Source organism: Setaria viridis, chromosome 7 (assembly GCF_005286985.2).
Source record: "Setaria viridis chromosome 7, Setaria_viridis_v4.0, whole genome shotgun sequence".
NCBI lineage: Eukaryota > Viridiplantae > Streptophyta > Magnoliopsida > Poales > Poaceae > Setaria > Setaria viridis.
This window is the reverse complement of record NC_048269.2, coordinates 18447749-18470359: the sequence shown is the minus strand read 5'-3', so window position 1 is coordinate 18470359 and position 22611 is coordinate 18447749. Positions and strand designations below refer to the sequence as shown.

General features: G+C 47.3%; 4 protein-coding genes and 1 long non-coding RNA gene across 7 annotated transcripts; 3 read left to right on the top strand and 2 right to left on the bottom strand.

Moving 5' to 3' along the window:
- The first annotated feature begins 32 nt into the window (after positions 1 to 32).
- Positions 33 to 1984, top strand: LOC117864301 (large ribosomal subunit protein P2A). The gene is made up of 4 exons (XM_034748351.2): positions 33 to 178; positions 782 to 870; positions 1200 to 1423; positions 1722 to 1984. Exons 2-4 carry the CDS (start codon positions 783 to 785, stop codon positions 1746 to 1748), a joined length of 339 nt encoding a protein of 112 aa, XP_034604242.1. The 5' UTR covers positions 33 to 178; position 782; the 3' UTR covers positions 1749 to 1984.
- Positions 1985 to 8100: 6116 nt separating this feature from the next.
- On the top strand, positions 8101 to 12132 carry LOC117865616 (serine/threonine-protein kinase D6PK). Of its 2 annotated transcripts, none has more exons than XM_034749840.2 (3): positions 8101 to 8447; positions 8926 to 10583; positions 10872 to 12132. In XM_034749840.2, the coding sequence occupies exons 2-3, from the start codon at positions 9040 to 9042 to the stop codon at positions 11725 to 11727; spliced, it is 2400 nt and encodes a 799-aa protein (XP_034605731.1). In that variant the 5' UTR covers positions 8101 to 8447; positions 8926 to 9039; the 3' UTR covers positions 11728 to 12132. The 2 variants fall into 2 exon arrangements, with proteins under 2 accessions (XP_034605731.1, XP_072151272.1); XM_072295171.1 differs by lacking the exon at positions 8101 to 8447 and adding an exon at positions 8555 to 8817.
- A 128-nt stretch (positions 12133 to 12260) lies between these two features.
- Positions 12261 to 15768, bottom strand: LOC117865619 (neutral/alkaline invertase 3, chloroplastic). The gene is made up of 6 exons (XM_034749842.2): positions 15057 to 15768; positions 14524 to 14689; positions 14230 to 14441; positions 13036 to 13529; positions 12913 to 12961; positions 12261 to 12757 (listed from the first exon to the last, which is right to left on the bottom strand). The coding sequence occupies exons 1-6, from the start codon at positions 15534 to 15536 to the stop codon at positions 12431 to 12433; spliced, it is 1728 nt and encodes a 575-aa protein (XP_034605733.1). The 5' UTR covers positions 15537 to 15768; the 3' UTR covers positions 12261 to 12430.
- On the top strand, positions 15639 to 17207 carry LOC140223385 (uncharacterized). The gene is made up of 2 exons (XR_011898819.1): positions 15639 to 15814; positions 16502 to 17207. It is a non-coding gene; the product is annotated as an uncharacterized lncRNA (long non-coding RNA).
- A 56-nt stretch (positions 17208 to 17263) lies between these two features.
- LOC117865618 (histone deacetylase 9) lies at positions 17264 to 22566 on the bottom strand. Of its 2 annotated transcripts, XM_034749841.2 has the most exons (14): positions 22368 to 22566; positions 21501 to 21613; positions 21293 to 21410; positions 20832 to 20906; positions 20535 to 20754; positions 20272 to 20335; positions 19374 to 19466; positions 19182 to 19290; positions 18876 to 18925; positions 18709 to 18799; positions 18438 to 18508; positions 18120 to 18218; positions 17847 to 17913; positions 17264 to 17575 (listed from the first exon to the last, which is right to left on the bottom strand). In XM_034749841.2, exons 1-14 carry the CDS (start codon positions 22402 to 22404, stop codon positions 17490 to 17492), a joined length of 1293 nt encoding a protein of 430 aa, XP_034605732.2. In that variant the 5' UTR covers positions 22405 to 22566; the 3' UTR covers positions 17264 to 17489. The 2 variants fall into 2 exon arrangements, with proteins under 2 accessions (XP_034605732.2, XP_072151273.1); XM_072295172.1 differs by lacking the exons at positions 21501 to 21613; positions 22368 to 22566 and having other exon boundaries at positions 21217 to 21358.
- Between the last annotated feature and the right edge of the window lie 45 nt (positions 22567 to 22611).

Genomic DNA, 22611 nt, shown 5'->3' with positions numbered 1-22611 from the left:
GGAGGCCCATCTTGCAGGCCTTTGCGCCAATCAGGAACCGTCGATTTGTGGATCAACGTCAGTATAAAGCAACAGCTCCCCCAAACCCTAAAGACCCTTCCTCGCAGAAATCCTTCCGCTCGAGCTCCCTGCCGCCGCCGCCGCGCCGCTCCTCGGGCTCTCACTTTCCACAATCCAGGTATGCCCCGCCGATTCTCTAACGTTAGATCCCTTTGCGCATCCTGTCTTCTGGTCGTTACAGCGATCTGGCTGTTCGTTCTAGGGTTGTATTTGCTCCAAAATGCGTGTTTTGCTAGTCTTGTGACGCCATATTAGTCGGTAGATTTGGTCTCGTAGAAATGGGATGATGGTTTGCAAATGTTTGTTTGGTGGTAGTTTTTCAGGTCCAACCGTCCCGAGTGAGATGGTAAATCAGGCGCTTAGCCGTCAGATTGTATGCTGACCATTAGGATTTACTTGAATCGTTTAGAGCATATTTAATGGAATTATTAGCGTGGCTTACAAGCTGCGAAGACGTGGTTAAGATTTGATGAGTGCTGTTCTAGACTGTGCGTGTCTTAGATTATTTCAATTCATGTATCCAAAATTTTGAAATTTTCAGCTTCATTGTTGTATGATGATGGATTCATGTGTTGTCAACTAGATTGTAAGCTAATTTGTATAATCTTTTGGTTGGGTTTTGCTGATGGTACTCTATTGTTACGCTATCACTTAATCTAGCTCCTTTTATGCCTGAAAAAAATGGACTCTAGTGACACTGTTTTCTTTGTGGATTGAACAGGATGAAGTTCGTTGCTGCCTATCTGCTTGCTGTCCTTGCTGGCAACAACAGCCCCTCTGCGGAGGATCTGACGACTATTCTGGAGTCAGGTAATAACATTTATCTAATTGCTTGTTCGAACAACTCGTTACTGTTAATTGAGCTTGTCTGTTAAGTCATCAATTTTGGCAATAGCCTTGTCCATTTGTAGAGTGCAGTATATATTTGCCACCTTTATATTGTTTAATTGGATATATATTTGCCACCTTTATATTGTTTAATTAATTGGAAGTGACCAAACTGAGCACTGATTAATTTTTTAATGTTGATTTGAGTTGTGCATTCATTCTGATATAGATCAAGTATTCTATGGTTTAAAGTTACATGTGCATTATGTACTATATAGATGATGCATTTAATCTTGTTTCTTATGTTGCAGTTGGTGCTGAGGTTGACAATGAAAAGATGGAGCTCCTGCTGTCCCAACTGATTGGTAAAGACATCACTGAGCTCATTGCTGCTGGTAGGGAGAAGTTCGCTTCGGTCCCATGCGGTGGCGGTGGTGTTGCTGTTGCGGCTGCTGCTCCTGCTGCTGGTGGTGCTGCTCCTGCAGCTGAGGCTAAGAAGGAAGAGAAGGTGGAGGAGAAGGAAGAGAGTGATGATGTAAGCTCATTTTTATTGCCTATGTTTGCTTTAGTATTCATTATATTCCCTGTAAGATGTTATTTTCAGGTAGTACACCAAAGACTTTGCTTTCATATGTTATCTTGCAGCAAATGTTTTTATTGCCTATGTTTCAGTATTGATTATGCTTCAGCAAACGCCTCCATTGTTATGCTAATTTTCTGTGTCATTCCATATACCATCCAGCCTTGCTGTTCTTCTAGGTGTGGTAGTAAGCGTATTGCTTTTATCAAACTTAGTTCAACAACTAATTGTTTTGATGGATTTGCATTTGCAGGACATGGGCTTCAGCCTGTTCGACTAAGTGTCTCTTCTATCATCAGTGCCAATTCTTTGGGCAGAGGAAACCAGAGTCAGGATGTTTGGATTTTAACCTTGTTTAGGAGTTGGAAACACTGGAAAGACTATGCTACTCTGTCTATGTAGTATGTCAGCGTAGATTATGCTGTTTGGTTTACCGGTGAACCAAAGTTTTGCTACCCTATCTTGCTGTTTCATTAAGAATTGATTATCTCAGCAAAGTTTCATGGATGTTCCCAATTTCTGTGTCTTTCATTCTCATCTAAATTTTATCCGTATGTGCAATGATACTTGAGGCTGCGTTCCATTTCTTGAGCCTGGTTTTGGCTGGCGCTAGTTCGTAGTTTCACTAACCAACACTGATTGTGAAAGGAATTTGAATATTCTTGTCACATTTATATTCTTGTCTAGACTTAATGAAATAACGATTAAATCTGTAAATTTATATTCCACCTGCCTTCCTAGAAGTAATTTTTTGAAATCTGTAACAATGAAAACTTAACGAATTCAGCTTTAAGACTTCTGTGATGTACTAGATTTCTCGACACAGCACAGCAGCAACTCCACTTGTCGTAAGCTCTAACTAGCCTCTAGGGTTAGCCTGTGCAGAATCGCAGTTTAGCCGACAGCCGCTACAGCCAGTACATACATTAGGGTCAGACACTCAGAGCCAGTTAGTTGTTGACTGTCTACTAAGTGATTCCCATAATGTGCTAATAAAAAGAAGTGCGAAAGAATGGCCAACTCTGCCAATAGTTTCTTTTCTGAATTCTGATGATCCAGGTCCCTCTGTGTGGTTGTGCCTGCCTACTCTTTACACACTGCTGGGGATGCTGAATGCAGTTTCCTGCTCTTCTGATTCTAAAGACAATAGAACTCTCGTCGACAAGTTTTATCAGTCGAGTAATAGGAATGATTCGTCCCATGTAATTCTGACTTTTGTGAACATGCACTCGCCTGTCAGGGGTCCCGTAAGATTCAGACGAAACTCAGGCATGGTACTTGGTGCTGCTGTTGCACGGTTGCCACCGCGTCTTCTGAATCTTTTTATCGGTATTCTTGAGCTATGGTTCTTCAGTTGTGTAACTGGACTTCCATCTCATTGAGCTGTTTTGACTCGAGAACGATGCCACACCATGTAATTCTGACTTTCCTGAAAATAGCGAAATAGCTGTTTTGAAAATGAAGATGATTATGACTGTTTCGTTCCCGAATCCTGATGAATCCTTATGATGCACGTTTATCAGGCGAGCAACGAGCATCGTTCATGCCTTTATGTAATACCGACTCTTGTATCGGCTTGCATTCCGCTTAGGAGCTCCTGTCTGTTTCAGAAATTGAGGCCAGAACTGGTCACTGCAAAGTTGCCACAGCATCTTCTGAATCCTTTACTACCCATTAGTGCTTTACTGCTTTAGGCTCTTATATAGTCTCTTACATGACAATTGACAATCCAGATTCGAGTCCTACAACTGTGCCTCTTTAGTTGCGAAATCGCTGATGGAACTCTTTGTCGCAAAACTTCATCAGTTTCTTTCTTCTATTACGAGCAGCAGACGTTTATTCTCAGCTGGGAGACGAGCATGATTCATGTCCATGTAATCCTGACTGTTGTGCCGTGAAATGCACACGCATGAAAGAGTCCTGCCTGTTTCCGAAATACCGGCTCTGAAAACCCTCTGAGAAGTGGTCCTTTGCGCACCCATGATCCACCCGCAAACAAGGCAAGCAAGACATGCTTTAAGCGTCCCGGGACTTCAATATAAAAAACAGTTGTTTCACCTGTTGCAGACTGCGGAGGCTGATTGCATCTGCCTGCCTCTCTGAAATGCGAATTGCATCACCCATCTTGAGAGTCGACAGGTAAGGGCTGTGTCACCCCATGCCCTCCTTGGATTCTCAAGATCGCGCCCTTCGTTACGGGCTTGGGATACGAAGATCCAGCTCTGCCCAGTACTACCTGTTCGCTTGATTATTTCTCCCATCATCCCTCTTCGTCATCCTGACGACCCAAACCTCTATCTCGACTTGGACCGACCGAGCCCTGGGGTTCCGCCGTCCGGAACACGCGTAGACGCGTACTTCTCCGTTGCGAACGCTGCCCAAGTCACACACGGCCGACGGGGGTTACGGCCGCTGCCAATTGACACCGGCAGGGGCAGGTCGCGGTGGCGGCGTTCCACCTTGAGCCCATAAACGCGTCCTTTTCCAGCGCCAGTGGCCGCCGGCGGTCAGGCGAGGTCAATGCGCTCCGGCCGTGCGGCCGTAACCCTCTGCCTCTGCGTAAAACCGGCCGTTTGACGAGACTGGTATCACCGGCGGCGGTTCTCGATTTTACGGCGTGCAATGCAACAACTGCACTGCAGGCCGGGAAGGTAAGGTATTAGGTGACGACGTGACGTGTCCGTGTTGACCTGCGCGGCCCGGCACGGCGAGCGGCCGGTGGCCGCGCTAACTAACCAGTACTGCTCCCTTCGTGCATGCCGCCGCATAGCTTCGTAGGCATAGCCGAAGAAGAACGATGGTCTAGCCAGCGATAGGAAGCGGACGGACGGCCCCTGGCCCCCTGCCCTTTGGTCCTTGCCTTTGCCGTGACCAAGAACAAAAGGAGCATCGTCGAAAATATCGGCCGGTCGATCGGAACTGGAGCGCGACAGTTGAGGCGTCACGTTGATGGCGATGCCGCGTACCCAAACTGATCGAGCTCGCCAGCTCGGTGCGGTCTCTTTTCTGTACGTATACGTACCTGTGCTCGTTGAGGATCCAACAGCTGGTGCCTGGTGTTTCACATCGCGCGCGGTGAATGGGGCTGGTTGTGGCAAGAATGCACGGCAGGTCGGCAGGGCGGATGGCACCCTGCTCCAGCCGTCCACACCTCGGCCCCAGGACGGACGGATTACTGGATGGATATACACGTACGCACGCGGCACGGCGTCCTGCTCACGTTCGTGGGCTGTCTGTCCCCGCCGGAGCAGTGCGCCGAAGGCGCCCCGGAGCGGACGCGTCCAAGCCGAGGTGATGGGGCGAGAGCGAGGGAGATCGATCGAGCAAGCCCCTGACGAATGGGGCGCCATGCGTGAGCAGCCACGCACGGGCTCCACGTCCGATCCCACAGGCTCGCTCGCACGCACACGTTCCTTATCCCCATCTCTGCGTCAGTTGCTGCTGATCACCTCTTTGCGGTGCCGCTCCGTTCCTGCTCGATCGTCCCGTGTCGACGACCCTACCCGGCACCCGCGTCGTGGACTACTCGTGGCTCGTGGGTGGCGCGCACGAGCTCAGCTCGGCTCTCGCCTCTCTGCCGAGCCTCGGATACCTCTGCGTCGGCACGTGACGACGTGGAGGCGAGGTGGACGCGCACGCACCGTCTCCATCGGGGAGGGAGGACACCGGGACCCGGGAGTGCGCGCGTCTTGTCCGCGTCCACGGATCCACCAATCCATCGTCCGCGCACGCGGCCGCCGCTGGCTCGTTCCCCCCGGCCCCAGCCTTGCTATGCGCCGCCGCCGTGCGGCGTCGAATGAGAACGTGCACAAGAAGCTGCAGGACTTCGCTGCAGAGTGGAACGAGATCGCAGCGGCGGCGGTTGCAGCAGCACGCAGGCCTGCAGACGCCGCGCAAGAGTGCGATCACTGGCCGTGGCCGCCACCTGCCGGCCTCGTGCCGTGCGGCGCGCACTTTTGGATCGTAGGAGAAGGTTTTTTGGGGGGATTATTAGGGGACACGCCGGTGTGAGTGTGACCTGTTTGCAGTTTGTCTAAGGGTGGGCACCGGTGGCTCAACGAGTTCCCGATGCTGGAGTGCCGGGCGTGGCATCTCGATGGCTAGGATTCCAACCCAGCGCATCAGCTTGGGGGAGTGAAAACGATATCTCATGATATACTATACTAGTCCTGACGAGCTAGTATTATTCTAGTGAGTAGTAATATATATACAAAGATCCAAAATCATAGCAAACGGATCATGATTCTAAACCATGATACCGATCCTGCGCTTTGCTTTCACCTACCTCCATCGACAGAATGATTTCTTTAGAGTCCTTTTTCACGTTTGATGTAACGAGCTGAATGATTGGGAAACTTAAATAGCATAAAGTTAGCACATCGTGTTAATATACTACTCCCTTCATTCCAAATTATAGGTTATTTTAGTTTTTCTAGATGCATAGATATTGCTAACAAAGTTTACACTCGTGCGTAAAGAAATCTATGAATCTAAAAAAACTAAAACAATGTATAATTTAGGATAGGAGTAACAATGTTCGACAAAATACCAGAATAACACCATAAGTTTGCTCTATTTCAGAGGGATGCACATTAAAGCAGCCTTACACCAAGTTCACAAGGTGAAGATTTGTCACAACTGTCTGGCTAAGGAAATGTCGCCAAAGTCCTCACAATTGTCAGTTGTGACAGGTACGGTGTAACACCAAGCTACGGATAGAAACAGCACACTTCACTTTCGAGATAACGGGTGTACTTCCAAGGCGATGCAAAGAAGTCCACACACTCAAATTGAATCCGTTGCTGTTCGGAGCAGCAGCAAAGCCATTAAAAGAACGGCGGACTAGCGAACTATAGCCGTAGATCATAGTAGTTCAGTGTAACTCCAAGAAAACCGATCCCTCTTACCTTGAATCGAGCTAGTACGTACTGTACGTAGCTTGTTCATCGTGTGGTACGTACACTCCAAACGCAACCATTTACGGTCCATCGTTGAAAGGGGCACGGTACGTCCATGGGCCCTCCCAATCTTTACCCCTGCCATGCCACCCCGTCATAAGCACCGTATCCAGTGCATCTGATCAATGGGGATACTGGGATCACGTACCTGCACGGCACAGTAATGTGACAACTGACAAAGCACCCCCCCACAGGCCTAAACGCGGCAGTTCGTACTCGCATTCGCATCCCAATTCGCCAGGGATCATGGCCGCCCATGTGGCATCAGGCGTGGATCGGTTCGTGGCAGCCAAGCGAAGCAGCGAGCCCTGCCGGCTGCCGCTGCCGCTGCAGCGGAGGGAGGGCTTGGGTTTCAAAATCTCGTGGAGGGAACTGGGAAAGAGCCGATGCGTGGACCGAGGAGAGTCAGCGTGCCTGCTGCCCCGGCTGCGAACAGCCGCCATGTGCGCCCCGCGCCCGCGGCCGCGTGCACTTCCGGTTCCGCGCATTGCGATGGGCGCGGGAGCGTTCCGTCGCGGCGCCGGTGTCCGCCCGCCGCCGTCGCACGGTGTCAGTGCCAGCGTTCCCCAACGAGCGTGGAGAGTGGCCCTGAGACCCGCGACTGTGACTGCGAGCGATCTGCCCGGGCCAGGGCGACGCGAGCCGCGCGGGCGCGCGGGGAGCAAATGAATGCGCGCGGGGCGATGATGCGGTGGTGCCCGTGGTGGGGCGCGGCGCCGGCGCAAAGCCGCACACCGCACACACGAGGCGCCTGTGTGTGAACGTAATACTGCGTGCACGAGGTGGCCGGCCGGCCCGTGGGAGCCAGGCCAGGCCAGGTGCGGCGCGGCCCCGGCACAGTCCCCCCCCCCTCCCCCCGCGGCTTGGCTGGCCACCGCTGCCGTCACGGGGCTTCACGAGCTCACTTTGCCAGCGTCACCGCTGCAGCAGCCAGCGGTTACTCCGTGGCGCGGCTGACGCGACGGGCCGCGCAGGTTTGGAGCAGATCAAATCGAGAGCGTTGCGGTGGTCTCAGGTCTGGGAACTGGACGCCCATTTTTTAACGACGAAATTCTGTAGGGGTAGATGGACAAACGCTATCACTAGCGGTAGTAAGCAGCATCTACGGCATTTGTAGGTTTGAATTTTCCAACAGGAGCACGACAACGGGACCAAAAGGAAAAGCAGGTTCCCGTCCAGCAATTTTTTTTTTGACAAGAGGAGGAAAGGAAAAGGTAAAGCGGATGGATGCAGATGCAGCGCGGCCTCCAATTCTTTACGATTGACAATATCACGTCCGGTCCGGGTAGTATTCCGCCGCCCGCTTGCTTTTTCTTCCGCATTGCTCGCTCTTTGCTTCAGTGCGAGTCAGACCGTACAGCGAGAGACAGAGAGAGAGAGAGGGGGGGGTAGAGAGAGACACGAGGAAAAGGGCGAAAGGGAGCACGGCGGCAGACGTCCGGCACGCTGCGCGCCTCCACAGGCTCTACAGCTACAGGTATTAATAAATGCAGCGCAATAAATAAAAGAGGCGTAGTAAAATCCTAGGGTGGTGGTGGTGGTGGTGGGGTGGGGTGGGCCGTGGGGGTGGAGGGTTTTATCGGTTTGCGATGGGGGCGCGTCCTCCTCCCTCGGCGCACGGCGACCGTGGAAGAGAGAGACACGTTCTGTAGCTAGAGAGAGGGAGAGGGAGGGTGTGACAAACTTGATGAGAGAGAAAGGAGAGGAGAGAGAGAGAGAGGGAGGGGGCCCAGGGAGAGGCAGCCATCATCTGCTCCTCGTGATGTGCGCCGCGCATTGCTGCTGAGCGCTGCTGCTGCTGCCGCTTTCTCCCCACTCGAACTCTTCTCCCAGTTCCCCTCCTCTTCCCCCACACTCTCGCCAGTCGCCACTCCTCGCCGCCGCTCGGGCCCCAAAAACCCTAGCGAATCCTCGCCCCCGCCCCGCCCGCGCTCGTCCAGGCGGGAGCAGCGGCCCCCCGGCGACCGCCGCCGGCTCGCGTGCCGCAGCAGCGCCCCGCGGCCCCCGGACACCGCCGCACGGTAAGATCCTCCGCTCAGCCCGCCCAGCTCCTCTTTCCTGGTTTTTTTGTTTTTGGTTTGGGTTGCTGTCTTTGGCGAAGCCCGTCAGCTTATCCCGCAGGTTTTGGGGGTGCTTGCTCAGCTGCTTGCGTCTTGTTCACATTTAGGCCCAGGGGTTTACGGATCTTGCATCACTCTGCTAGGAAAAGGAGAGGAAAACCCTCTGCCTCACCTACCGCATCTCTGTTGTTCCTTTTGCTACCTCCCGTTTTATTTCTTAAAAAAGGCAATCTTAGCTCTGGAGTGGGTAAGAGAAACGGACGGGTGTAGGGTACCAAGATCTGCGGAATCTACAGTTTTTCTTAGGATTTTTGAAAGTTTTTCTCCGCATGTTAGTCTTAAGCTTGGCTTGTTTTCCCCCCATTGTTTGATTCATTTATTTTGGATGAAGTCATTGCCTGATTTTAATTAAATCATTGCCATGCTTGTTCTCGTGCAGGACTCCGTGATGCCGGTTCTTGACCCGGGAAACCTGCGTCTTCGGTCACCAAACTGCAGGCAACCGCTGTTCCTGACTTGAAATGCAGCAGCCGTTGCACGGCCTCCCACCCAGATGAAGGTGCAGCTCCCGGAGCAGCAGTGCACGAAGGGGATGGGTTCTTCAGGGTGCTCGGAGATAGTCGAACTGGTGGATGAACCCAAAGATGCCCGTCCGGGCGGGGTCACCCACCTGAGGGTGAGGGTCAAGCCGGTGGGGCAGGAGCATGGGGCAAGGTCGTGCTCGGTGGAGGATGATCTCGACCGGCTCATCAGATCGATCAACGTGCGCACGTCGGCGAGGGCCTCTGGGCAGACGAGCACGGATAGGCGGCTTATTGCGCTCGGGAAGTCGCCTGTGTCGAGCTCGGAGATTGTGGAGTCGGTGAGCCTGAAGCAGGCTCTGAGGAAGATGTGCATCTCCCAGGCGTCGGAGATGGCTGCCATGAAGAGGTTGTCCAAGCCGTCAGGGGTGTCGACACCCCCAGATTCCGGGGCGATCAGGAAACTATATGGCTCCGTTGCAGTTCAGACCAATGAGGAGAAAGATGACAAGAGTAAGGTTGAGAAAGTTTCTGTCTTGCCTGAGAAGGCAGCAGGGAGTTTGTTGGGTAAGCCAGTTGAAACCAGTAAGGGACAGAGCAAGAGCTCGACCAAGAAGAATTCGCGATCAGCATCTCCAACCGCAGCCAAGATCCATAAAACCAGGATCCAAGATGTGATCAGTAATAAATCATCAGAGGCAGTTGACGATCCTCCTGCAGGAACAACACTGGCAAAACAGAGAAAGGGTAAACCTGCGAAAGCATCTAGTCCCCGGGCTGTTCCAGTAGGTGGTTCACGGCTGGTGAAGCCAATGTTTCGGAATAAAACCTCAACGAAAAAGAAGGTTAAACCTGAACCAGCTTCTGTGGCTGCATCACAGAAGCATTGTGAGGCAAAAGGTTCTAATTCTCACACTGGTAACCAGGAGGCCCTTCAGGAGGAACCCAGAACCCCAGCACCAACTCACAAGAAGGCTACTATCAGCTCTACATGTGTTGAAGGAGCTGATTTTGGCACCAAAGGATGTGGTGTTGGTGCAATCCATGGCTCAAAGGTTGGTGAGTTGTCAAGATCGAAGGAAAAGGGTGAATGCTCCCAAAGCTCGAAGAGTAGCATTGGTGATTATAGCACTAGCACTAGCATCAGTGAGGATAGTTATGGCAGTTTCAGTGCTAATGGAACAAGGCCTCACATGTCAAAGGATGTGAGATGGGGTGCCATCAGGCGTTTGGCTATCCAGCAAGGGTGCTTGGGATTGAAGAACTTCAAGCTTCTCAAACAACTTGGTTGTGGGGACATTGGCACTGTTTATTTGGCTGAGTTGGTGGGCTCTGACTGCCTGTTTGCTTTGAAGGTTATGGACATTGAGTACCTGATAAGCAGAAAGAAGATGCTCAGAGCACAAACTGAGCGGGAGATACTGCAAATGCTTGACCACCCATTCCTTCCAACTCTGTATTCTCATTTCACGACAGACAACCTATCTTGCCTGGTAATGGAGTTTTGCCCAGGCGGTGACCTGCATGTTCTTAGGCAGAAACAACCTACCAGAACCTTCTCAGAAGCAGCTGCAAGGTATGGACCTTTAGTTATGTTGTCTGTGTGGCGTCTTTATCACTGTTGCCATGATTGATCTTGCTTTACCCAGAACTAAAAATGGTGCTTATATAATCTTGCTGCACTACCAGATAGATGTTTCTTTTTGGTCAAATTATAGTACATTGAGCTATTATAATCTGAGTTTACATTTTTTTTTCTATAGGTTGCATTTTATTACTGAGCTATTGTAACTCAAGAGAATTTACATTTTTATATTTTCATTTTAGTACTGAACTATTGTAACTCGAGAGCTGCATTTTGTAGGTTCTATGTTGCCGAAGTCCTCCTAGCCTTGGAGTATCTCCATATGTTGGGGGTCATATATCGTGATCTGAAGCCAGAGAACATACTTGTTCGTGAAGATGGGCACATCATGCTCTCAGACTTTGATCTGTCTCTTAGATGCTCAGTAAGTCCAATGCTTGTGAGAACATCATCAGTAGGCAGAGATGAGCCCAGTAGGCCTTCTGGTCCGTGTGCGCAAAGCTGCATAGATCCATTGTGTATCCAGCCATCCTGGAGCAATTCATCCTGCTTTACACCTCGGCTGGTTTCGTCTACACCATCGAGGACACGGAGGCCTAGAGCTGAACCCCTGAAGAAGCCATCACTTCCACAGCTCGTTGTCGAGCCCACCGATGCAAGATCAAATTCATTTGTTGGGACCCACGAATACCTTGCCCCAGAGATCATTCGAGGAGACGGCCATGGTAGCTCGGTTGATTGGTGGACTCTTGGCATCTTCCTTTATGAATTACTCTATGGCAAGACACCATTCAGGGGACCTGGCAATGAGGAGACACTTTCAAATGTGATCTCGCAGGGCCTGAAGTTCCCTGATAACCCAGCTGTCAGCTTCCATGCACGAGATCTGATCAGAGGCCTGCTTGTGAAGGAGCCAGAGTATCGGCTTGGTTCATCAAGAGGAGCTGCTGAGATCAAGCGGCACCCCTTCTTTGAAGGCCTGAACTGGGCCTTGATCCGTTGGACTGCTCCGCCAGAGACCCCGAAAAGCTTCGATGCTGCTGCAGCAACCCTCGCGACGACACGCAAGAAAAAGGAAGGCAAGTGTCTGGAGTTCCGGCTGAACGGCGATGACATCGAGTTTGAGCTCTTTTAGCTTTAGCAGTAGTAGTGTTACTGTTGTTGTCCCAAGGATATATCAATATCAAGATAAGCTAGCTAGTAGTAGTCTGTAGTCTCCCTTCGCTGCAGTTTTCTGTTGAAAATGAGTCATCCTTCGCCATTTGGGACGTTGGGAAGTACGGTAAGGTTGGCTGTGAGCCTGTATTTTATGCCTTGTTAATACCATGAAATATTAGAAGACACGGTTGGGAAATTCCTGGGCATGAGCTTAGATGCAACTGGTAGAAGTGTAGAATGCGTTTCTGGATGTAATAGTCTGTTCCTGGCTCCTGGATTGAGCTGTTACTTGCTAATGCAGAGGCACTCCAAGTCAGGCCTGTAACTTTATACGACCATGTTAATAACGTACTAGTACAAAGGAGCACGGATTCGGCAGTAATGTGCATTTTCTGTCGTCGTTTGTACAGTTACGGGCTCGCTTTATTGATGAACAGGTCTGTGCTTGTCATGGTGGCGATGTAGTGCATCTAATGCCTCGCGATGGCATCATTCACCCGTTGTTGAATATAATTATACTGCATTGTGATCTTTCCATTATTGTAGTAAACCTGGAGATTGTTTAATGCCATAACCATACAACGCTTTTATCTACAAAAATTTACCCAGTGAGCCACACACAAACACACGAGAAGACCAATGAGTATGAGTGTATGACCACAGGCTGAAGACTGCTGAATCTACACGATATAGGTCTTTGGCACTCGCTTGCCACGCCTTCTCCTCGGACTGGATCCATCTGCCATGAGACTCAGAGCGTTAAGAATATCCTCGTCCTCGTTGTTGCAGAGTATCCTGGATTTATCACGCGTCTCTAGCAGCAGCTTTGCCACGAGGAACCCGGCGATGGACCAGGTCTGGAAGAGGCGAGATTTTTTCCCGATGAACCGCGCTCGCTTGGTGTCGTAGTATTCAGGCCACTTGTCTCTGGCAATACGCCTCTCGGCCACCTCCACAGCTCTTTCTGCGATCTCCGGCCTGTTCATCTTGATGCATGCCACCGTGAGCTGCAAATAGGATCTTTGACTGGTTAAGCAAGAACAAAAACATCTGGCGCGAAATAATCCAACCAGACACTTCAACTTATTCGAATCGAGCTGCTGAGCATAACATAGCAGTCCTATAAAATCATATTTTTCAAATGAATGGATTAGGTGTGTACCTGCCACAACAATGTTGGCCAGGAACCTCCATTATGGTAAGACCAAGGTCTGCATCAAAAGAAGAAAATATTAAGGAATGCAAACAATTTGCAAGACTTAGTAGATGATAACCTACGACTCACGTGTTTTTGGGATCACTCCCAGTTATGAACTTCCACTCTTCATCTTCAAGAGCAGGATAACATATCTTCATTGGCATCTCCGCCACCAAATCAGTCCATTTGGCTTCAATCAGATCCAAGATAGCATGAGACTGATGGTCTGTTGCTAAGCTGCTTACTATTGACCACAAGTTTCCCAGGGAGAAGAATCGGAAATCCATGTGAGCTGGCTGCAGGTTTCCGATGAAGTAACCGCCTTTAGGAGGAATCCATTGAACTAACCAGGAAGGGATCTGATCAGGGTATATGTTAAACTTGTTTACAGCATCATAAGAGTATTCCTCTGTTTTGTATCGGTATATCTCATTCAGCTTTCTCTTGTCAAGCCAATAATACTCTCTGATATGAAAAGAGAGTGCAATAAGCCTGTTATTCATGGCACGAATTAGGTCATCTGATCCATCTTCAGGGGTAAGCATCTCACGTGCACACAAGAGAGCAGAGTAGAACAGTGCCTATAACAGAAAAGATTTATGTATAATCAAATTAGTCGAGACGTCTCCACATTCCACATAGATACTCTGGAGGCTCAAGAATGCTTTTTATTCACTAAGATAAATGATTCCAGACAGAAGAAAACATTTGTATTTAGCGCCCAAGAGAGGACATAATGAAGCAATAACAATATATAATTTTTTAAGAGAACTGAAAAATCATTTGTAAATTCAATATGCTAAAGGAAAAATTTCAAAATATATTAGAGCCTGCACCCTCATTATTCAGGTTTGAAACTCTCTCTCTCTCTCTCTCTCTCTCTCTCTGTGTGTGTGTGTGTGTGTGTGTGTGTGTGTGTGTGTGTGTGTGTGTGTTTTGACGTTTCACATCTATCCTTTGACCCTGGGTCATACCCATTTCTCCATTTAATGATACGGAAGACATCAGGCGGTGAAATCATGGTTTAAGAGAGAGAAAGAAGCTATGGGGTTTCAACCTGAGAGATAACTGTAAAACTTCTTCTATATATACAATCTCGTGCCAGTTTGTTAAAAAAACAGAGAGAAGCAGTAAAGATCTGCTATAGTACCCATCTGCGTTGCACCCATAAGAGTTAATTTTGTGTTCATGTCGCAACTTAAAAAAGGATAGTTCATAATCTATTTAGCACCCTCATCATTTAGGTTTGTTATACTAAGCATTTCTGATACATCATGTTACCTGAATTTCCAAAGGGTGCCCATGTATTCCCATTCGACGATCTATCATGCACGAGCCATCAGTGACCAGCAATGTGGGGAACATGTCAAAACCATCAGCTAAACAAAGCTTCACGATCATTTTTATTCCAGTCTGCACATCGATTCTCTCCTGAACTGAAAGGTCCCCTGAACATTTTCCATATGCCCTCAACAATATGATCCACCATAACCCTGAAAACCGTTGTGAAGTCTACTTTTTTATATAGCACATGCAAATTAACAGAGAAAGGATACTCATCAACTCCAGCCCTACCTGAATCAACTGGTGCCACACGGCCTATTGCAGCCTCACCAAAATCAGGATCCAAGACTTCCTCAATGGCATCGTCCTCACCATCAAGGGGAATGACACGCACCTTGAAGCTAGCTGGCATCAAGCCTTGACCTGGGCTATGACAGTCCATCGTTTTCTCCCAGCTCTGGAGATCATCATTAAACAGTTTAACACATTAGAAACTTAATTCATCACGGGGAAAATAATATGATTATTTTGCACAAGTGTATCTCAAAGAGATAATCCGAACAGAACTGTTAGGTGAATGCTGAATTTAACGTGAAGATTTGGAAATTTAACCATCTCAAATGACAGAAAAATTAGCATAACAACGAACAGACTACATAACCAGGTATGCAGAATAATTTTCATGTAAGGCTACTAATTCAGCCAGATTTACTGTGTCAAGCTGAGCTAATTCTTCAAGAAGGCTGTAACCAACCTAGAACAGTGTTTTCCCCCTTTCTTTGGGAGACCACCAACCTTACGTGTGTCTGCAATCTGAACATTACCTGGAGCTGCAGGGTGTGGAGGATGAAATTGCGGACGATGTCGTGCTCCCCCTTGAGCAGGAAAGCGACGCCCGAGGGCACGAAGTCCCTGATGAACACCTGGTCGTAGTTGAGCGGGGTGGGGTCGTCCGGGTCGCACGCCGCGATCGTGCCCACGGGGCTGCCGCAGTAGCGCACCACCGACTCCCGGAGGAGCTCCCACCCTTCGTCCTCCACGTCCGCGGCGGCGCGCCTCCCCCGCGGCGCGGCCTGCGCGTGCGGCTTGGCGCCGCCGTTGACGCTCCTCCCGTCCGCATCGCCGGTCTCGAGGGCCGGGTGGTCGGGGTGGCGCGCTCTCGGGTCCGGCACCGAGTTGGGCGGACGCGGGGGGCGACACCTACTTCTTCCCCGTCCGCTTTGCGTGCCCGTCCCTGGACGCGCTGCCCCCACTCCGAGCGACCCGCCGGTGGGCCGCGCGGAGCACGCGATCCCCATGTCCATGCGAACGCGCTGGTTGGCTGGCTAGCTATGTAAGCAGCAGAGGGAGAATTTCAGCGAACCGACGGGTCGAGCGCGGCTGCGGCAGCAGGAGAGTGAGGCGTCTCCGTGCGTGCTCTCGTGGGAGCGTGGCGGAGCGGGAATGGAGCGGCCTGAGCCGGGACCGAGATGCCGTGGCGCGGGGCACACGGGAGGCGAGATTGGCGCGCGAAGGCAGCGGCAGCGCATGAAGCTGCGCTGTCAGCAGGCAGGGCCGGTCCGGGTTGGGAGGCTCGGACGAGGTAAAACTAGGATAAATATTATAACAAATATATATAAAATATTGCTAAAATATTACCAATAAATATTTAAATGTATATAAAGGAATATTTATATCAGATTATTTATACATATTATCTTAAAAGTTTCTTCTACATTCCACAATGCAAAGCCACATGATAGGGTTGATGTTAATCTCATCCAATAATTTCTTCTTAATGCATAATGTTGCCAAACCATTTAACCTCTTCTGAGTCATCGTTGATCTCAAATATTTCTTCAATAACTTCAACTTGAAAATTTTCTTTCAACCGATGCGACAATCACAGTCAGTCGGTAAGCAATGGAGACATTAGGATAACAATCCACATCTCTGACATGCTTGAAAATCTCCATAGCAGACATTACACCATCTGGCAAAGTGAATTTCATAATCTTGATTTAGAAATAAGACCATATATCTCAACATCATATGAACCATCAAAAGAAAAAGTTTCTGCAAATTTAGTGGAACATTCTTCAAGTCCATTATCATTAAATGACTTCAAAGTGCTTGAGCTCAATAAAAATCCGAATATATTTAGACGACATGATATCCCATAGTGCTGAAAATATTATAAATCAGTTGAGATTAAATAACTTGTGATAGTGAATTAATAATTAATGGTACGGAGAATTGGGGAATTGACAACCGAATCACCTGATCACAGAAGCGAATTGATGATCTCCTATCTGATCTTCACCCATCCGCCGAGAAGTGGCGGGCACGCGATGCAAGCAGAAGAGAGAACCTGCGGCAGGATGAGGTGATAGGGATGAATTGGGCCTTTTTATTAACTACAAAGTGAGCCCACTTTAATATCACCTTTTACTGTGAGATGGAGCAGTATTTTAGACCGCCATCTTAATACTATTTGGAATATAAACTTTGCCCCTAAGAATTGTATTACCGTTACCACCGGGGTTTGGGGGCCCGGACGGCCGCGCCCCGCGTCTGCAGGGCAGTGGCGCTGTCGCGCGTAGGAGGATGGACAAGGCCTGACGTGGCATGATCGGGGACGACGGGGTGGGACCGACCGGGAGGTTGTCACGCGACGTCTGACGTGTCCGCCGCCCGAAGCTTCTCGCCGCCGTCTCCACGCCAGGCCGGCATGCCCTGTTCGGCTGTTCCTGTAATTCGCTTTCATCACTCATCAGTTTCGGCCATTTGCTTCGTGCAGGCACGATGCCTCGCGTATTCGCGTGACAGACCGGCTTATCGAAGCTTGGAAGCATCGGGTGATCAGGGTCCTTAGATATCTCCAGTCTCTTGCTTATTCTGTTCAAACTCTTAATGTATTAAGTTTGTAATTCGGTTCGCACAGATTTATTTTCAGCAAAGTCGTTGCTCGCAGTAAAAGGGGCAACATAGCAGAATCGCACTCCACCTTGGACAACATAGCACAGCTTCGCTCAACTGCAAGACAGAATCGTACACCACCAAATTTGCATTTCTGTATGCAGAAAAAGGGGCAGGATTGTACCACACGGTGTAATTCAGGGAAGGGTCAGAACTCTAAACATTTTAACCTGCTAGTCTGTTAAGTTAACCCTACTGTTAAATCTGCAAATCACTCCATCTCAAGCCTGATGAGCTACACAACAACAGTGAATGTTCCCAGTTTCCGTTTACACCATTACATGCTCAAAAGGAACAGATCAGCGTGTGCCATCGTCATGGTCGTTGTCATTGTCACCTTCATAGTACTCATCATCACGGTGAATCTGCTTGTCTTGGATATGCTCTGGACAACACATTACAAAGTTCAGCTGTAAGCGCAATGAGAACCAGCAAAGAACAGAAACTTTTGGAAAGCATGGATTTAAACCTTGGACTATATTAAATGTGGATGGCTGCCAGAGACTAACAAAGACTATCACATTATTTCATATACAAAGGGGAAAACTGAGATATCATTTGTCATGCACATGAATCTAGAGAACTCTTGATCCCCGGACAAATAATTAACTTGTTCAAATAAGTAACATAGGGCATGCCAGAAATATTTCACTTACGGTCAACACGCTCATCAGGATCCAGCTCATCTTCATCAAAATCTGGGATATAAAAATCAGGTGGAACCTGCAGAAGGATTTATTACACGATTCCATCAGAAAAAAAATAAATAAATAAAAACATATTGATAGAAGCAAAAAACTGTGAAAATGCATAATTTAGTGTTGTGAACTTCTGATACCGCCCTTTTTCTGCATAACCTGTTTCACTTGGAAGGTTTCACCATGCAAGTGTAAATGAACATAATCAACAACTAGAAGATAAAGCCTAACCTCTTGCATCTGAACGCCAGGCGCGTGCTGTATGGAGCGCAGACTCTCCATGACTTGCACTTTGATTGAACTGAGATAGGTCTTACTATTCAAATTGTCCTACTCCAGTTGAACAATAGGTAAAAAGTCATAAACTATTTTTAATCCACAAGAAATATGAAAAGTTTCAAGCTTCAAGTAACACTAAATTTATTAACAACATGTCAAATAGTCGAGGCACAGTTCAATATTTTAAATGCTGAAGTCACTTAATACAAAGAAAAAAAAGGACCAGGTATAATATAAATTAAGCCATATGAGCAGAAGTTTTTTTTTTACCATGTTCAGATTTGGAACTTTCAATGTATAATCCGGAGCAAAGTATTCAATGTAATCATTGTTTGGAATCTCTGCAAAGAAAATGCCAAAGTAAAACTCCATAGCATGAACAACCATACAAGAACTTATCTGAAAATCTCAACCATATATGAGTGGAAAGAACACATGAGGAATGTTGTGTACTGAGGATAACTAGGCTACTAGTTGCTTCATCCAAAAACAAGAGGACAAAGCGGAAAGATAAATTCAGAGTTGGAAATAACTAAGATACCATTCGGAAGTTCTGTGTCTAAAAGGACCCCAGTTTCAACAGCCCAACACCGTGCTACATTCTCCTTGGTGTATCCACCACCTCCAGTTACCTGAATGATGGAAAAATATGTTGATAGCCTACTAAAGCCAGAGATAAAAATATCTCATAATAGTAATATCCCTTACCAGAAGGGGAATATTGAATTTCTTAACAAACTTTACACATTCAGCATGGCCTGTTCATGAAAACAGATAAAGCAAGTAAGTACTAATAGATAATTGAAGGAAAATTAGCCTAAGGAAGCTAGGTGAAAAGCACAAAGGACCTCAAAAACACCATTGATGCCAGGAACATGCGCAGAACAGTGAAATTGAAGAAAGGACATGAGGGCTCCCCCCCCCCCTATCCCCCCCAAAAAAACCGAAAAACACTGTAGCAGCTCGTCTAAGCATATCAAACATGGATAACTAATTATTCAAGAACTGTAGAACCTTCGATGGAGAGATTGAAGCAGCCTAGACGGTCCCTTGCCAATGAATCAGCCCCACATTGAAGAACAATGGCACCAGGCAAATATGTCTCAACAACCTTGGCAATAATCTGCATGATAAACTCACATAGCTTGTCAAGACTAAGAAAAACAATAACAATAACAAGAAAGGTACACATTACAGGGAGCTTACTGTTTTAAAAAGCCGAGTAAAGTTGGCGTCATCTATCCCATCTTTAAGTGGAATGTTGATGGCATAATATTTTCCTTCCCTTTCTCCAATATCCTTCAATGACCAAGAGGTAAATAAGCAAGAAGAGCATATCCAATGACATAGAATCTATATAACAATATCAGAGGTCCCATCATTACTTAAGAGCATGTGGAGAAGCAACATGGCTTTGGCAACTGTTTTTAAATTCCAACATGTTTATAAAAAGAAAAGGCACAAGTTTTCTGCTCATATTGAACCTTAATCTTTCTCTGTTTTGTGAACCACACAGTGGTCTATTTCCTGTTACTGGGAAATTTTCATTTAAGGATACATCCCCTGCTCCACCAAATATAGTTGCACACATAAATACTTCATTCAAAAGGACGTGCCACAAAGGTAAAAACACAACATGTCACTTATCAAACTTAATGCAAACTAACAGTGATTAGAAGTTTCAAGTAATAGTTCAAGAATGATTAGCGAGGATTTCTCTCATTTTGTGGCTTGTGGGTCAGATGACAAAAGATATCAAATTAACCACATATAATTGAGAATGTATAACACCATTTTAAGTATGACAGTTTTTAAAGATAGGGAATAAACCCCTAATGCTCCGAATTATCATACGTGCATTTGGATAGAATGCCAAATTGCCCAGTGTCCAGTGGAAGAAGCACAGTTCAGTGGAGTAATGATACATACTTACACTTTTGGAATGACAGGAGATAGTGGATAAAACTGAAAATGGGATTGTGTTGCAATTATTCCCGAGGATAGACTATCTCCCACCCATTTTTTTCTTGACAGAAAGATAAAAGAAATGTAATGAAGGCAAAATGCGTAAAATTATGCATGACCCTTGTTAGTCGAAGCTTACCTTAATATCACCCGTGCCAGGAAAGAACAGGTCACCATACTTGTGGAAACTCACAGTCATTACCCTGAAAAACATTAAAGAAAAACAGTGAAGAACACTGGAGCACCTTGAAGACACTCAGGCATGAGCAATAGCACACTACCAAACACCACACCACCAACAATACATGACAGACATGGAAACTTAATTGGAAAATTGTCAAAACAACAAGAAGATAGCCATAAAAATTACAATAAATAATCTTTTAGTGGCAAAGCATGAACCTGTCAGTGAAATAAAAGGCTTCTTCAACTCCATCTCCATGATGGACATCAATGTCAATATAAAGAACCCTGGCATGGTACTTGAGAAGCTCCAGGATTCCCAAGACTAGATCATTAATGTAGCAGAAGCCTGATGCCTCACACTTTTTTGCATGATGCAGCCCACCGGCCCAATTAATGGCAATATCACATGTTTTATGATTTAATCTGCGAGCAGCATCTAACAAGAATAAACAACAGCTTAGAGAATTCATAGAATAGAGAGAAGTCCCAGACCCTTGGTGATTTTAATATTACCTAAAGTTCCTCCAGCATAGATTTGGCAGAACTCAAACAAATTATCAAAGACCGGGCAGTCTTCTCCAAGATTGTCTGGGAACAGAGAAAAACAAAATCACAGATCAGTTAAGTCAGAAAACTCCAAAAGGAGGTTGTGCTCAATAGAGACTTCAATTGGTGTCAAATAGGCATAGTAGGGAAGATATAAAGCAGATAGTTTTTATTTAAGTGGCAATAGCTATTACATTTGTTGTATACAACAATGGACTGAAATATCAACAATAACATGTTCTCTTTCTATCCTTTTAACTATATACACGAAGGCCTAAACAACATATAAGTGTAGCAGCAAATTAACTAGAATAAATAAAGGTATAATAATGAAACATGAGCAGCACATTACGTGGCATGTATTTCATTGTGAAATTAGCGAAGTCTGGTAGAGTAGTTTGAAGAAGAGAAAAACCCGGCATCCATACATCTAGTTAATTCACTTCCATATAGGTCCTGGGTGTCAGGAGTTATCCGGTGCAAGAATTCCACATAATCAGCAGAATGGAACTGGGCAAGCTCTACTGGATATGCTTTGTGTGGTCTCTGCAAAAGTCATTGGTTGCAAAATAACATTAATGCTACACTCTTGATGAGTCCAAGGAAAATGATAAATGATCTCAGTTCAAAACTGACATATATCTCCATCTTTTTATGAAGTCCATATGAAAGAACAAGGTGATGCGTCATACAAAGACGATGTGGCTTCATGGGGTGATTTGGCCCAAAGTAGACATTGCCCACATCTCCTGAAATGGTCGTCCACAAAAGAAATTATTACGTAAGCAATCACAAATTTGAACAAATAAAACAGTTTACATATTTGAAAAACTGAGTGGAATTTTATATCAATGGAGCAATAAAGGACCTTGAGCGAGGGCATTGTCATTTGTTTTTTTTTTCATTTTGTAGAACGTGGATAAAACAATCTTGAACACGCAGAGAACATGAAGATAATGAATTGTTCAAGAATCTTCTTTTGTCGAACATGGAAAGAACCAAATGGAGTTTTAAACCTAGAAGCCTACGACTATAGTTAGATGTAGCTTCACTGCAACCTCTCAAACAGGGTTTAGAAGAATAGAAGCGCAACGATTCCGTTCCAATCTTGATCTAAGAGATACTTCTGCACCTGTGCTATCTGACTGGGGACAAAGCATAAATCCTAAGCAAAGTGACTACCAGGTCAATGAGGAAAGCAGCCCCAATTCCAATCGAGCAAGTCCTGGAAGGACCACCCGCAGTTTCCCTTTGTTAATGAACAACATAGCCCAAATTCCAGCTGAGCATAAGGAGACCGCCGTGACTAGAAATCAGCGAAACAAAAGGAGAACTACCCCATCCTCTGGTATCCCCATTAGCGCTTAAAATCAGAGCAGCGCGCGCGGTGCGAGATGAGACACGGAAGAGGAGTAAGAATTGCGAGTTGCGACTATAGGAGAGCTAGGGTTTTGCAGCGGATGGTGAGAGTGGAGAGGAGAACCGGGAGAGCCGTGAATGTACCGTCGTAGAAGTAGGATATCCGGTCTTTCTCCAGCATCGCCTCACTCCCGAGCGCGGCTGCCGCAGGGGCTGCGAAATCGGGGCCGCGCAGGGAAACGCAGCCCGGACCAGACCGAGCCGCGACGGCGGCGGCGGAGGGAGGTGGGGCGGGCCGGTCGTGCACGAGCGCGAGGAAGGGGAGAGCCGCCGTCAGAACGGGACGGAAGAGGAAGGGGAATGTTCTGGATCGGGACGGACGGCCTTG